Consider the following 16,532-nt stretch of genomic DNA (forward strand, 5'->3'; position numbering starts at 1 on the left):
AAATTAAACTACGCACCTGACCTATCATGGCAGGTTCACCTGAAACGCTGAGGTCGTTGGTTTGAAACCCTGGGCTTGACTGGTCAAGGCACATGTGGGAGTTGATGCTTCCTGCTCTCTCTCTCTCTCTTCTCTACAAAGAATAAATAAAAATTAAAAAGTTAAAAAAATTAAACTATACAAACGTACAATCAGGTAAGTTATCTTAAAAATGAAAATAACAAAGATTCAAAGCCCATTACTTCCTGATTACTGGATTTTTATTACCCTTCATGCTTATTCACATTTGTATCTGCAGTGTGGAAATACCATAAAACAATATGCTTCTGCTCATCTTTTCCCAGCTTCTCATTCAGCGACATCCGCTGGTAGCTTTAAATCGGCGTGGTAGGAATGGTTATGTCCTGCAAAAAGCAAATGCATGATAATTGTTGATAATCTAGACTTATGAAAGTGACTGAACAAAGTTTATCATGCAGAATAAACTTAAAATTGTGTAAACTCTGCAGCTATTATGTCGTGAATAGCGGCAAAAAAATTGAGGAACTATTCTTCCAGTTTTGGAAAATTATTATCCAGTTCAGCAAAGGCTTCATATCATTGCCAAACTAGTGAAGTGTCAAGATATCTCTTGCTTCACTTTGCTCTTATTCATTCACATAAAAGGAGCTATCAACCAAAATGTTGGAACTATACTCATTGGTCAATTGCAACCATACGGAAGCTATGTGCAATATCAGAAGAAGCATACTGTCAGAATCAATTGGCTATGTGGAATTTACAATAAAAGGTATTGTGTGTTTTACTGTGTATAAATTGTATGCTACACATCCTTTATATCAGTTAAAGTTATACTACAAATATAACATATAAGTACATAGAATTGACTACATAATTTTGGTACCCAGTGCAAAATAAAGATGTGGGGCCCCTTATTTAAAAAATCATTAAGCAGTTCAAGACAGGAAGCCAGCCCTGTATAGACATATACATGGTCCCCTCCCTTACCAGCTAGCTGGTTATTAATGTACAACTTTAGCACCTAGCACATACTTGCAATGCTGGTCAAACCAAAATAACCTATACTGTCAAATGGGACAAGAGGAAGAAACAGATATTTTTAATTTCTCATTTACCAACTGTATGACCCAATCCCTCTGTATGCCAGTTTACTCCTGGATCAACTATAAAGTGGGAACAATACAACCTGCCTTGTAGAAATGTTCAGAAGTAACAGTAGCAGCATTTATTAACTGTTCCCATGTATCATGTAGTGTTTTAGGTACTTTACATATATTAACCCCCACAACAGTGCCTACCATGGTTGTATGGCTCTTAAGAAAAACAGTACATACTAAGAAGGGCTACTGGTGGCTAACTGAGCTCATTTTCATTAAAAAAAAAAAAAAAGCATTTAACAATCTTTTTCTTTTTTTTTTTTTTTGTATTTTTTCTGAAGTTGGAAACGGGGAGGCAGTCAGACAGACTCCTGCATGCGTCCAACCAGGGATCCACCCAGCACGCCCACCAGGGGGGGATGCTCCGCCCATCTAGGGGGTTGCTCTATTGCAACCAGAGCCATTCTAGCACCTGAGGCAGAGGCCACAGAGCCATCCTCAGCACCCGGGCCAACTTTGCTCCAATGGAGCCTTGGCTGCGGGAGGGGAAGAGAGAGACAGAGAGGAAAGAGAGGGGGAGGGGTGGAGAAGCAGATGGGCGCTTCTCCTGTGTGCCCTGGCTGGGAATCGAACCCGGGACTCCTGCACGCCAGGCTGACGCTCTACCACTGAGCCAACTGGCCAGGGCCTAACAGTCATTTCTAAAAAGGCCTTTCAAGTAAACCATGTTTCAGGAAGAAGCCTGCACTAAGCTCCCTGCCTCCAGCCCTGACCTGTTTGCCTACAAAATGCTCCTGTGCCTGAGTCAACCTGTATAAAGGAGGTCCTGGTAGCCTAGTTCAACCAATAGGACTCAGGTTTTCCCTGTTCTGTCAGAACTATGCAGCTATATCTACCCCCCTACACCCACATCAACATCTTCACTGACCAATCAGCATAATACCTTTCAGACCAATCAAACTGTGAGGATTTGGAATCTTCATTTTGCATGAGGACAGACCAATCAGGGACCAGGGAAAGTGATTTTTGTCTATGTAAGATAACTCTCCTCTGAGTCTGGGAGCACACTTTCAACAGATGATTGTGTTTCTGCCTCTGGAAACACTGAAGATATTTCATAATTGAGCTGTGACACTGTTGAGCTGTTTTCACAGTTGTGCTGTATCATAATTGAGCTGTTTGCTCTGAAAAAAATTTTCTTCACCACATCCCAAATTGGGGATTTCTGTTGGTGTTGAATTGGTGGCAAGAACCATCTGATCATCAGTTGACAGTAAGTACATTATAATCCTTCCAGTTCTATAAATAAAAAAATTGGCATGTTGATATTATGTATGTGCTCAATAGTCAGTAATAAGTGTTGGAGCTAAGTTTCAGATTCAGTTAGTTTGACTCCACCCCGCTTTTAAGCATTGTTCTATAATGTCCACCAAAATGCCTGATTCTTCATAAGTGCTTAATAAATGTTAGTTATTATTTTAATATAATGGATAAGAAAGTTCTTTGTAAATTTATAAGAGACCTACAAATGCACTGGTTACTGTTGCTGTGAAACCATCTTTGATTGATTGTTAATTAGAAAACAGCCTTATTATGTTTTAGGGTGGCAAAAATCTCATATTGCTGGTGCAAATGAAAATTGGTACCTCCTTCAGAGTTCAATTTGACGCTATCCATCAAACTACACATACATTTACTTTCTGACCCTATAATGCCATTTCTGGGTATTTATTTTGCTATAGCTGCAGGGAGTAAAATTACCATATTTCCCCTTGTGTAAGACATTCCCATGTTTAAGACCTTAATTTTGGGGCCTGAAATTTGAAAAAAAAATGTATTAAAGTTATTGAACTCAAGTTTGTTTGTTTGTTTGTTTTGTGACAGAGACAGAGAGAGACAGAGAGGAACAGACAGACTGAAAGGGAGAGAGCTGAGAAGCATCAGTTCTTTGTTGCGGCACCTTAGTTTCTCAGTGATTGCTTTCTCATATGTGCCTTGACTACACATGAGGGGGGGCTACAGCAGACCGAGTGATCCCTTGCTCAAGCCAGCGACCTTGGGTTTAAGCTGGTGAGCTTTGCTCTAACCAGATGAGCCTGCACTCAAGCTGGCGACCTTGGGGTTTCGTACCTGGATCCTCCGCGTCCAGTCCGACATTCCATGCACTGCGCCACCACCTAGACAGGCTGAACTCAAGTTTTATTCATCATAAAATTCATATAAGTCTTCATCATTATCAAAAGCCCATCCATTAGCATGTCCTCATCTGTGTCTGATGATGAATCACTGTCTTCATATATTGCCTTGTCCTCAGTTCCATCTATGGTATTTGAAATGCCACAACCACTGTGTATGATGCACCCAGTTTTTAGACCCCAAATTTTCCGGAAAAGGGTGTGTCTTATACATAGGGAACATGGTATATATGTACAAAGGAATCCATTGTAGCATCATTAGTAGTACCAAGAATTTGGAAACAACACAAAGGTCCATCAACAGAGGACTAGAAAAGTAAATGGTGATACATGCATGTGATGGGATACCATGAAGCTATAACAACAACAAAAGAACAAGGAAGTTTTCTATATATTAAAATAGATCTCTAAGTTATACTAAATTTTTTTTTCTTTTTTGTTTTCTTTTTTTTTTCTGAAGCTAGAAACGGGGAGAGACAGTCAGACAGACTCCCGCATGCGCCCAACCAGGATCCACCCGGCACGCCCACCAGGGGCCACGCTCTGCCCACCAGGGGGCGATGCTCTGCCCCTCCGGGGCGTCGCTCTGCCGCAACCAGAGCCACTCTAGCGCCTTGGGCAGAGGCCAAGGAGCCATCCCCAGCGCCTGGGCCATCTTTGCTCCACTGGAGCCTTGGCTGCGGGAGGGGAAGAGAGAGACAAAGAGGAAGGAGGGGGTGAGGGTGGAGAAGCAAATGGGCGCTTCTCCTATGTGCCCTGGCCGGGAATCGAACCGGGGTCCCCCGCACGCCAGGCCAACGCTCTACCGCTGAGCCAACCGGCCAGGGCCTATACTAAATTTTTTAAAAGAATAGTGATAGAGTGTAGAAATTTTTTTAGAAGAGTGATAAAGTATAGCAAAATGGGAAAATAATATATATATTTGCTTGTATTTACATAAAGAAATTCTAGGGCTACATAAGAACTAAGAAAGCAAGTGAGGTGATGAGGTGGAGCAAGACTGTGATAAATACCATTTTATTTATTTTGAGATTTGAACAGTGAATGTAGTACATATTCAAAAATGTTTAACGATTAAACAGAGATGTTGAACACAAGTGTAAAAATGTGAAATTCAGAGGAACAATTATTTCACAGAAGAATCAATGCAACGAAGAGATTCTAAACCTAAAACAGTAACTATAATTTTTTTTCAACTTGCCAAAGCATTTGATTAGCCACAGAATATTACCAAACCTCTTTAATTTGGCAATTTAACACTTCTGGAAACTTCCATTTCTTTAAAAAATAAGAACAACAACAAAAAAAACCCAACACCTTTTTTTTTTTTTTTAACATTCTTTTAAAATATTTATTTATTTATTTATTTATTTTTTACAGAGACAGAGAGTGAGTCAGAGAGAGGGATAGACAGGGTCAGACAGACAGGAACGGAGAAAGATGAGAAGCATCAATCATTAGTTTTTCATTGCACGTTGCAATACCTTAATTGTTCATTGATTGCTTTCTCATATGTGCCTTGACCATGGGCCTTCAGCAGACCGAGTAACCCCTTGCTGGAGCCAGCGACCTTGGGTTCAAGCTGGTGGGCTTTTCCTCAAACCACATGAGCCCGCACTCAAGCTGGCAACCTCGGGGTCTCAAACCTGGGTCCTCTGAATCCCAGTCCATTACTCTATCCACTGCGCCACCACCTGGTCAGGCCCCAACATCTTTTTATTACACAACTGATGATACTATATAAAGAAAAAATGTATATCTTCCCCAAATTCCATTACAGTGTAGTTGTATATTTCCCCCATGGTAACGGACACATAAGAAATATATAAATTGCTTTTAAGGGTTATTTTATACTTATATTGTTGTACAATTTATATACTTTGAAAACAAATTGTGAACCCTTTTCCTTCGTAGCAAATATTTATCTACATGTTTCCCTTAAAATATTCAATAAATGCATCATATTCTAATCAGTCTCCTATAATGAAATATTTAGGAATTTCCAATATTTATTATAATAGACCATGATTTTTAAAAAATTGAGATGTAGTCAAGTTCTATTTTTTTGCTATTATTATTATTATTATTTTTTTTTTTTTGCATTTTTCTGAAGCTGGAAACAGGGAGAGACAGTCAGACTCCCGCATGCGCCCGACCGGGATCCACCCGGCACGCCCACCATGGGGCGACGCTCTGCCCATCCTGGGCGTCGCCATGTTGGGACCAGAGCCACTCTAGCGCCTGAGGCAGAGGCCACAGAGCCATCCCCAGCGCCCGGGCCATCTTTGCTCCACTGGAGCCTTGGCTGCGGGAGGGGAAGAGAGAGAGAGGAAGGTGCAGCGGAGGGGTGGAGAAGCAAATGGGCGCTTCTCCTATGTGCCCTGGCCGGGAATCAAACCCGGGTCCTCCGCATGCTAGGCCGACGCTCTACCGCTGAGCCAACCGGCCAGGGCCCTATTATTTTTTGAAGAGATATTTTTAAAATGATGTTGCTTTGGAATTATTGATTTAAGAGTTTAAATCATTTAGTTAAAATTTGGCCGTGGTTTCTCGCAAATGATCTTGTTTGCTATATAATTTTGGAAAAGTGGGAAATCTAAGTAAACAGCTTTTCAAATACACATTACATTTAACCAAAAAGAAACCACAGTTCCATAAATCCGAAAATTTCACGTCTTTTACTCCAGGAATTATAGCGACCCTCCTGGCTCACACTCTTCTTTCATAATTAAGCAGGGCGGGGTCGCGAATCTCCGCCTACCATCGCATAGTCCCATCCCAGGGCACAGCCGCACCCCCAGACGCAAAGGGGAATTATAGTAGTGATGCACCGGATGTGTGCGTGGAAGTGAATGAAGTCAACTCACGACCGATTGGTTCTCCCGAGTGCACCTAAACCTCGTTTTGCCTGCCACTGGCCGCGTGGTTTGTCTATTCAAACAGTCCCCGCCCCCTGGGGAAGCCGGGTCCCGGAGCCTCACTTCTCCTTCATTACTATTGGTCGGTGTTTCAGTCCATCGTCTCCTTACGCCTGTCGATTGGTCCTTAAGGCTGGGAAGCTGCCGTCCCTCCTGCCCGGCTTAGAGGACAGCGGGGAAGGCAGGTGGTAGGGCTGGGGCCCTGAAGCGGCGGTATCTACGCTGGTGGCGGCAGCTGAGGCCTTGGCCGAAGCCGCGCGGTGAGTTGAGTCTGGCACCGACCCCTCCCAAGGCGGCGGAACGTCCAGACCCACAGCCAGCCTGGTCCGTGGGGAGGCCCGGGGAAGCCTCCCGTCTGGGATGTGGGGCCCCTAAGAGGAGGCCACACGGACTTGGGCACCACCTGAGCCCTTGGCCCTCATCCTGCGAGGCAACGCCCTCCTCCTTCTGGGCCTCTAAGAGACCCCCGACCCTTGAGCCTGACCTGCGTCTCTGGAGCCTCGAGGGCCCGCCCATCAACCCCGGTACTGCCGGGGCGCCTATGTGTCTCTGTGCCTGTCCGTCCCCACCTGCACATTGTCCTCACGGAGGACCAGCGTCAGTGTCAGCCCCTGGCACTCCAACCTGGAGACTTCTGGAGGATCCATTCCCCGACTCCGAGCTCGGTTCCATCTTTGGGTTTCATCCTCTCTGCTTCCCCACCTTCCCAACTTGAACTTCCATAAGCCCATAGCCAAGACCTTGCGGAATATTTGGCTTCTAGTATTTTATTGAATTCTACCTGGAGCCCTTGCGCTGTGTTAGACTTATAAAGATAGGCTGGTTCTTTCCTGAGGATGGAAATTTCATGCGAGCCTCCCTCCCCCTCATTACAGAAGATAGTCTCGCACTCTGTAGTAGTTTTCTCGTCCGGGATCCTTGGGTCTCCTCACCCCTGAAGGATGATACTAACTTTTGCAGTCATTTTCTTGGCACTGGAGTATTCAAAAGTTTTTCAAAACCAATCTGGGCATACCTGGGATAGGTATATGCAGTGTGTCCATAAAGTCATGGTGCACTTTTGACCAGTCACAGGAAAGCAACAAAAGACGATAGAAATGTGAAATCTGCACCAAATAAAAGGAAAACTCTCCCAGTTTCATACCTATTCAGTGCAGTTCGATGTGGGCTCACACACAGATTTTTTAGGGCTCCTTAGATAGCTATCCCGTATTGCCTCTACAGACTCGTCACTGACCAATGGCCTACCAGAAGGGGGTTTCTCCACCAAACTGCTGGTTTCCTTCAACTGCTTATCCCACCGAGTAATGTTATTCCTATGTGGTGGTGCTTTGTTATAAACGTGCCAATGTTCACGGTGCACTTTGGTCATGGATTCGAATTTAGTGAGCCACAGAACACACTGAACTTTCCTCTGTACTGTTCACATCTCGACTGGCATGGCCATGGGCTGCTTCACTGTATACACGGTGTTACGTCATCTGCACATGCTGCCACATCATCCTACAGAAACTGGGAGGGTTTTCCTTTTATTTGGTGCAGATTTCACATTTCTATCGTTTTTGTTGCTTTCTTGTGACCGGTCAAAAGTGCACCATGACTTTATGGACACACTGTATGTGACTACCTAGTAGTCTGGGCTGAGCCCTCGCCTGGCCACTTTATTGTGGTTGTCTGATTATTTGTAAGCTCATTGAGGGAAGGGACAGTACATAATTCAGGAATGAATGAATGACCTCAGGAACTAATCCATCTATTTTAGCTCGCATTCCAAGTACTAGTATTCTATAGAATTACAAGTCCTTGGAATTCTACAGAACTGCACTGTCCAAGGCAGTCAGTACCAGCCACATGTGGCTTAGAGCACTCAAAATGTGACTAGTCCAGACTGAGGTTGTCATAAGTGTAGAATGCACACTCAATTTTAGAGCCTCAGTACAAAAAAAAAAAAAGAATAGAAAATATATCAATATTTTAAATTAAGAACATTGAAATGATATTTTGGATATATTGTACTAAAGTATTAATTTCACCTTGTTCTTTTACCTTTTATGATATGGCTAGTAGGAAATTTAAAATTACATTTATGGTTTGTATTTTATTTCTGTTGGACAATGCTGCTGTAGAATATTTACCCTCTTTAAATTGAACTCGAGGAAAGAGGCAGTTGTAGGCATGTTTTATTCTCTTTACCTCCCCACTTCTAGCACCTGGCACTGTGCCATGTATGTAGCTAACAATTATTAAGAACTCACTGTGCCCAGCGTGGTTGTTAAGTACTTTTTAACTTGTATTAATTCATTTAATCCTCACATCAATCCTATGAGTTAGGTACTATTATTCCCCTATTGCAGTTGAAGAAATAGACATTTTAAGTATCTTCTCAAGGTATAAAAAGGTATAAAATTTGGGACTGGATTCAAATTTGGGTAGTCTGGCTCCACAGCCCACAATGTGACCCTCTTACTATGCTGCGTCTTTTAAACATGAGTAATTACTGAATAAACGAAGGCTCCCTATGTGTTCCTCAGTCAGGTCTTCCTGCCATGTAAGGGTCCCCTACCTGATGTGGGCAGGGTAGAGGTCTGTGTTGGGGAGCTGGGGCCGTCAGTAAATTCACCGCCATAGTTTGTTATCCAGAATATTAAAGGAAACTTCTCTCCAAAGAACCTCAGGCCGAGATGCTTGGAACTGGACCTGCCGCCGCCACCACAGCTACCACGACATCTAGCAATGTGAGCGTCCTGCAGCAGTTTGCCAGTGGCCTGAAGAGCCGCAATGAGGAGACCAGGGCCAAAGCTGCCAAGGAGCTCCAGCACTATGTCACCATGGAGCTGCGAGAGGTTGGGGCTTCTGTAATTTGGGGCCATTCATCATGGAGTGCTTGGGCTACATGCACCATCACTGGTTTAGATTTCTTTACGGCTAAGTAACATTCTGTTTTAGAAAGGTACCCAGTTTCTCATGTCCCTAGAACGTGCCGGTTCCTTTGCAGCAGTAACACGTTTCTATGGCATTTCCTGTATTGTGACACTTGAAAGAGTCAGAGAGTCAGCTCTTTTGAAACTATTGTTTCTTTTTCCCATCGCGTTCCAGAGCTTTCATTCTTTCTGCCTGATAACATCAATTCGTTCCAAACCTTTGATTCTTTCTGCCTGATAACGTTGATTGGGGTGGGTTTGAAAAGCTTTGTTTTTTTTAACAAAATAGAGACCAGGCCCTGGCCAGTTGGCTCAGCGGTAGAGCGTCGGCCTGGTGTGCGGGGGACCCGGGTTCGATTCCCGGCCAGGGCACATAGGAGAAGCGCCCATTTGCTTCTCCACCCACCCCCCCTCCTTCCACTCTGTCTCTCTCTTCCCCTCCCACAGCCAAGGCTCCATTGGAGCAAAGATGGCCCGGTGCTGGGGATGGCTCCTTGGCCTCTGCCCCAGGCGCTTGAGTGGCTCTGGTCGCGGCAGAGCGACGCTCCGGAGGGGCAGAGCATCGCCCCTGGTGGGCGTGCCGGGTGGATCCCGGTTGGGCGCATGCGGGAGTCTGTCTGACTGTCTCTCCCCGTTTCCAGCTTCAGAAAAAAGAAATTAAAAAAAAAAAAATAGAGACCAGACTGCAGGTCAGGGATGATGTCTTGTTCATTCTTATACTGCTGGTATTAGGTAGAACCTAGGATAGGACATGGTCGGCCATGGAGTATACTCAAGAGTATTTGTTGAATAAACATGAATTGAGAGTTCAGTTGCTCTACAGTTTAGAAATTGGCAGTACTTTTGTTGTGTTCGGTTTGAACAGCACCTGCTGGCTATCTCTCAGGTCCTAATCTTTGGAAACCACTCCACCAAACACCACCGTCGCCACCGTCACCATCAGGAAGGCATTAGACATTATTCTGAGTACCTCTTTCTTTGCAGATGAGTCAAGAGGAGTCCACTCGCTTCTATGATCAGCTGAACCATCACATTTTTGAACTGGTTTCCAGCTCAGATGCCAATGAGAGGAAAGGTGGCATCTTGGCCATAGGTAAGGACAGAGTCTCAGCTGGGAACAAAGGACTGTTCTCCTTTGTGTCCACTGCACTTTATGGTTGCTGCTTACTAACTGCTTAGTTCATATTTGTTTACTGACGTGTAAGGAGCCTCGTGGCTTTCGGGGTACTTATTCAGGTATTAATTCCAGCAGCAGTCCTGGGATGCAGGTAAAACAGCTGTTTTCAGGTATGGGGCCTCAGAACCATTATGTGACTTTTCTAGGGCCAGACCGTGTGCCGGGCTGAGACTAGACACCTGCTTTCTTTGCACCACCCCACGTGGCGTTTTGCACGTCTGGTTTCTCTGGAACGGGGTTTGGCATAGTGGAGCTCGTGAATGGGAACGTAATGCTGAGGGACAGTGAACAAAAGACCGGTAGTCTTCAGCCCCCAGAGGCGGTCACCCAGCCTGTGATTTATTATTCAGTCCCGGTTTCCTTTTCTTTTTGGGAACACAAATTTTAGATACAAAGATGAGGGCATTTGGCTTTATGCAAATAGCCCTTATACAAATATCAGATCTGTTGGTTAAAATGAAAGTTACCTGCGTCCCTTCCCATCTGGCAGTTGCGGTCTGTACTCAGAGTGAGGGGAAGGGGTCACTGGCCGGCTGGCCTTTGGAGGCAGCGTGTTTCCTGGCCAGCACATGGCCAGCCTCACTGCTTGCCTTTCTCTTTTCCAGCCAGCCTCATAGGAGTGGAAGGTGGGAATGCCACCCGAATTGGCCGGTTCGCTAATTATCTTCGGAACCTCCTCCCCTCCAATGACCCAGTTGTCATGGAAATGGCGTCCAAGGCCATTGGTCGCCTCGCCATGGCTGGGGACACTTTTACTGCTGAGTACGTGGAGTTTGAGGTGAAGCGAGCCCTGGAATGGCTGGGTGCTGACCGCAACGAGGGCCGGAGACATGCAGCTGTGAGTGCCCGCAGGGGAAGCGCAGCCAGGCCGGGGAGCATGGCGCCATGTCGGCATCCTTCACGCTGTGTGCTTAGGTCCTGGCAGGAGGAGAAGGCCAGGGGACACTCCAGGTTCTGTCCTGAGTTCCTTTCTGTCTTCACCCTGAGCTTTCTATCTGAAGGGGAATCTTAAAAGTCCTTTTTTGTTGCTTGAGAGGTAGCCCTAAGTGCAGTGTTTATTCTGACCTCTGATTTTCTAGAATCAAATTGCCTCCTAGGCAGAAGGCACCCCTTAGCCGTAGAAAGAGAAGAAGCCACAGCCAAAGGGTTTACAAAGCCCCAGACACCTGTGCTGTCTGCCTGGTACCTCAGTGTCTTGGCCAAGGCCTCTGCATATGTAAGAGAGGAACAGGGGAAGTAGGTACCTTCACTAGCCTCTGTGGGAGCGTTCATCAGCCTTTCCTGTTTATTTTTTGGACATTTGTTCATTAGTACTTAGTCCAGACTCCCTATTCCCATTGACTGTTCTGCATTGGGGGAGTGGTGGCTTCTTATCCTATTTCTTCTGGGGGCACATCTTCCCTGCTTTCCGAACCTTGTCCCTGAAAAAGGCTGATTCAATGGGCTAGGACTCCAGGCTGGGAGATGGGGGAGAGCCTCACTTTAAGAGAGGATTTGGGCACAAATATGCTGGGAATCTCAGGCTCAGTTAGATCCTTTCCAGTCGGCTTCCTCCTTAGGAGGCAGCACCATAAGGCGAGCATGGTGTGTGTGTGTGTGTGTGTGTGTGTGTGTGTGTGTGTGTGTCGGGGGGGGGCAGGGGACAACTACACACATTTGGACCCTGATTCAAGTCTTGGCTTTGCCACTTCTAACTCTGTAATTTGGGACAACCTCTGACCTTTAGTTTCTTCCACTGTCAAATGAAAATAATAGCAAAGTTAGGTATTAAAAAGGGTTTTCCATTCAATAATTGTTTACTGACTACTTGTTGTATTCTAGGCTATCGGTAGAGCAGTATAGAAAACAAACATGTCTGCACTTCCAGAGCTTAGGTTCTACCACTACATGCATTCTGTGTAGACGCCCTGGGATGATGGACACAGATGTCTGAGCAGTTCTCCTTTCCCTCCTAGAGCCCCAGAATTTCCAGGCTGGCAGAGTGGGCAAGTCCGCTCTTTTCCTAATGTGTATAGGTCCTGGGAAGCCAGGGCCTATATTCTTGAGAGAGCGAGACTGTGGTGCGGATGAGCATTCTGAGCGTGCCTGTCTCTCCTAGGTTCTGGTTCTCCGTGAGCTGGCCATCAGCGTCCCCACCTTCTTCTTCCAGCAAGTGCAGCCCTTCTTTGACAACATTTTTGTGGCCGTGTGGGACCCCAAGCAGGCCATCCGTGAGGGAGCTGTAGCCGCCCTTCGGGCCTGTCTGATTCTCACCACCCAGCGGGAACCGAAGGAGATGCAGAAACCTCAGTGGTACAGGGTGAGGAGAGGGTTCCATTCTGGCCACCGCAAAGCGTGTTGACATCGAGTATCGTGGGGCCTCAGGTAGCTCCAGGCCCCTTGCCACACAGCAAGTGTCATGTTTGCTTTGGTCTCAAACAAGTCTGTAAGCTCAGTATAATTCAAAATATTTTTTTTCAACACAGCAAAGATCCATCGATACCTTACCACTATTTTATGTCCTACTAAAATATGATGCCAATTTAACTATAACTCAGTGCCTTCTTGTCAACAATTATAAGAAGTCCCTTTTCAGAGATGTTAAAATATGGAAACATGGATGTCTCAGAATAGAACGTGCTATTCTCTCCTCTGGAATCTTGAGTTCAGTGTTGATTGCTCTTGATAAGAGAATGAAAAGAGCCCTGAACACAGGATAGGAGACTTGGGTTCTAGTCTTGGCCTTGGCTTTGCTCTGTGACCTGGGACAAGTCACATAATTTCTTTGAGTCTTGGTTATCTATTAAAACAGGAATAGTAATGGTATCCGCCTCATGGTATTGTGAGAGTTGAAGCTGAATTAAAGGCAAGAGCTGGATGAGTTAGTATTGTCTTTGATATTGGTACAAGGCACTGAGCGGGCACACTAACTCCTCAGAACCCCCTGGGTAGGGTTTGCCAATGTTCTATCTAACTAGGACGTTGGGTAATTGAGGCATTCTTCATCTCTACATAGCACACATTTGAAGAAGCAGAGAAGGGGTTTGATGAGACCTTGGCCAAGGAGAAAGGCATGAATCGGGACGATCGGATCCACGGAGCTCTGCTGATCCTCAATGAGCTTGTCCGGATCAGCAGCATGGAGGGAGAGGTGAGGAGCCGTTTCAGAGGGGAGTCCGGGCTCCCCGCGCCACGCTGTGAGCAAGGCAAGGCGAGAGTCCTGTCCTCACGGAGCTGACACTTTACAGGGAAAACAGGCAATAAATAAACAAGATGATTTTAGATAGTAACAAGTTCTATGAAGAAACGGAATGAAGGGTAGTGGATGGAGGTGTGTGACTGGCGAGTCAGGGAAGGTCCTTGAGGTAGTGACGTTTGAGCTGAGATCCATATGATGAGGAGCCAGTCTTGCAGGGAGATGATGTTCCAGGCAGAGGCTTTGAGGTGGCAGAGAGTTGGACAAGTTCAAGGAACAGAAAGAAGGGAAGTGTGACTGGTGTACCTGAGCAGGGGAGCAGGAGGACAGGGCCAGATTAATAGGCCTCGTAGTTCTTGTGAACACTAGTGTTTATTCTCACTGCAGGGGCAAACATTGGAAGTGTGTATGCAGGGGCGGTGCGATGTCATACTTTGTTAATGATGGGTTGGCTTCTTGTGGGAAAAGACTTGTGGAGAGGCAAGAATAGAAGCAGGGAGACCAATTAGAAAGAAGGTGAGTAGCTTGAAAAGCAACTGCACGGCTGGGTTTTAAAGTACAAGGATTTTATTAATGAAATAGCCTGTGAGAGGTGGGGAGGGAGGTGGGAGAGCCGTGAGACTTCGGTGCACAGTTGACCCTGACTGAGCAAGGAGGGGGGAGACGGGGGGTGGGGGCGTCCTCATCTGTGTCGCAGAGCCGTTGTGGGGGGCCTGCCTTAACATTCCTGCTGTGTGTGGTCGCTGGCCAGGAGCAGCCCACAGAAAGTGTGGCTTTGGCACAAATTGGCGATCGATTTCAGAGTAGCAGCTGGGGCCCTGATGGGTGGAGGTCGCATTGCCACGGCTGTTACAGGAGGTGTTACAGTCGTCTGGGCAGGCCTCCGTGGTGGCTTCAACGAGCACTGGCTGTGCAGACACAGGAGTTGGATTCCAGATATGTCTGGGAGGTGGAGCTCCATCTGAGAATCTTCCTGTGGGAGCAGGTTGATGTGGAATTTACCCCCAGGCCTCCTGCTTTAATAGATTCAGTGATCACTTGGTAGTGGCTGTGCCCTAGATGTGGGGCAGCACGTGCTGCCCTATTGTAGCAATAGGACAGGATCTGGCTTTGAATTCCAGCTCCTCTCCATACTCGGCAACTGGGGGAAATTACTACACCTGCTTCGGCCTCATTTTACTCGCCTTTGACAGGAATCTTATCCACCTCACTGAGTTCCTGGGAGGTGTCTAGATATATGTACGCTGCCCAGCACAACACCTGATATGTAGTGGGAAGTCCTTACGTGGTGGCCCTCGGAAGTTTGCCCACTGAAGTATAAAGTGGTGCTTTCCGGTGTCACCCAGGCAGCTCTGGGATCTTGGTTTCCTTCCAGTAAAACAGGTTGGTGTCACCTAACTCAGAGATGACAGTACTTTGTAAGTTATTAATAACTATACAAATATAAGGTACTATAATTTTCTAATGCTATAGGCAAGCTACATCACATGTGAAGAGCTAGAGCAGCAGTTCTCAACCTGTGGGTCGCAACCCCGGCGGGGTTCGAACGACCAAAACACAGGGGTTGCCTAAAGCCATTGGACCCACAGGTTGAGAACCGCCGAGCTAGAGTGATGCAGCATGAATGAAATGCTACATTGTAGCAGACAGACAACACACAAATAAGTAAAACTACATAGTATATCATACAGCGTGAATACCATGACATGAAGAAAAGCAGGGTGGGAAAAGGAATAGGGGATGCTGGCATGGATTAAAGATTACATTTTAAAGTATGGTGACTCTGAGCAGTCATGAAGGAGGTGAGAAAAAAGCCACACAAGTACCTGGGGAAGAGCATTCCGGACAGCTGGTTCTGCAGACACGGAGGCCCCGAGGCAGGAGCACCCTGCTTTGTTTGGGAAACAGCAGGCTCACCTCTGTGGCTGAGCAGAGTGGGAGGGAGGAGGTGGTGGGAGAGAAGTCAGGAACACTGGGGCGGGGAGTGGGCGCATCATGCAGGGTCTCGGAAATCACTTTGTAGACTCCGTATGTGAAGTGGAAAGCTGTTAATGGGTTTTAAGCAGTGGAGTGACATTTGACTCATGTTTCAAAAGAATTGCTCTAGCCACTGTGTTGAAAATGGGTTGTTGGAGGGGCAAGGACTGAAGCCGGGAGTCTAATTCAGAGGGAACTGCAGCCGTCTTCGCAGGGGACCTTTGTGGCCCGGACCATAGTGGGAGGTAGAGAGGTCCCAGGGGGGCTGGAGTTTGAACGTGGGATTTAGAGGTCAGCGGGAGAGGAGTCAAGGTTTTTGGCCTGAGCAACCGGAAGGAGGGAGCTGCCACTTACCGAGGTGGGAAGATTGAGATGGCAGGAGCAGGCTTAGACCAGCCACAGGTGGAGGGGCAGGACTCTGCTCTTGAGCGGGTGAAGGTTAAGCTGCCTGTTCAGAGTCTGAGTAGAGATAGTAAATAGTTCTGGGAAGAGCTGTGAGCGAAAGATATAGATTTGGGAGTTATCGACAGATGTCATTTCAAGTCAGGAGACTGGATGAGAACCGCAGAAAACTAGTAATTGGAGAAGAGATGGCGTTGGAGAACCTGGGGTCAGAAGATGGGGAGCAACCAAAGTAGACCAAGGGGGGTGGGCGGGAGAGCTCCGGGCCCAAGAAGCCAAGTGAAGAAGGAGTTGTAGGAGGGAGGAAATAGTAAGTTGGATCAAATGCTGGATATAAGTCAAATAAGATGAGGGCTGAGAACTGACCATCAGATTTAGCAGCATAAGCGTTACTGGTGACCTTGAGAAGAATAGTAGACAAGATTTTTCGAGAGAAAAAAATCTGTGTCAAGAAAAGTTTGGAGGTTTCGAAGATTGTTTTAGAGCCTTCTCGGTTTGGACTGTCGGAGGGTGAATTGCTAAGCAGCCCTCTGAATAGGGCATAGATGCGAGCTGCGTGCCAGCCAGCTTGTCGCACATCTCCTATGGAGTTCCTAGGGTTCGGAGAAAATGACTTGCCTAAGTTGTCTCTACCTGGGTTTCTGGCAAG

General features: G+C 46.3%; 1 protein-coding gene across 1 annotated transcript in view; it reads left to right on the plus strand.

Annotated features, from left to right (window-relative positions):
• The first annotated feature begins 6,374 nt into the window (after positions 1–6,374).
• The window catches only part of MTOR (mechanistic target of rapamycin kinase), a 120,490-nt gene continuing 110,332 nt past the window's right edge, over positions 6,375–16,532 (plus strand). The window contains exons 1-6 of the mRNA XM_066270444.1: positions 6,375–6,491; positions 8,899–9,074; positions 10,137–10,245; positions 10,935–11,167; positions 12,428–12,628; positions 13,325–13,459. Coding sequence (XP_066126541.1) covers positions 8,913–9,074; positions 10,137–10,245; positions 10,935–11,167; positions 12,428–12,628; positions 13,325–13,459 — 840 coding nt within the window. The 5' untranslated portion in view covers positions 6,375–6,491; positions 8,899–8,912. The remainder of the gene's footprint in view (positions 6,492–8,898; positions 9,075–10,136; positions 10,246–10,934; positions 11,168–12,427; positions 12,629–13,324; positions 13,460–16,532) is intronic.

This window comes from Saccopteryx bilineata, chromosome 3, assembly GCF_036850765.1.
Source record: "Saccopteryx bilineata isolate mSacBil1 chromosome 3, mSacBil1_pri_phased_curated, whole genome shotgun sequence".
NCBI lineage: Eukaryota > Metazoa > Chordata > Mammalia > Chiroptera > Emballonuridae > Saccopteryx > Saccopteryx bilineata.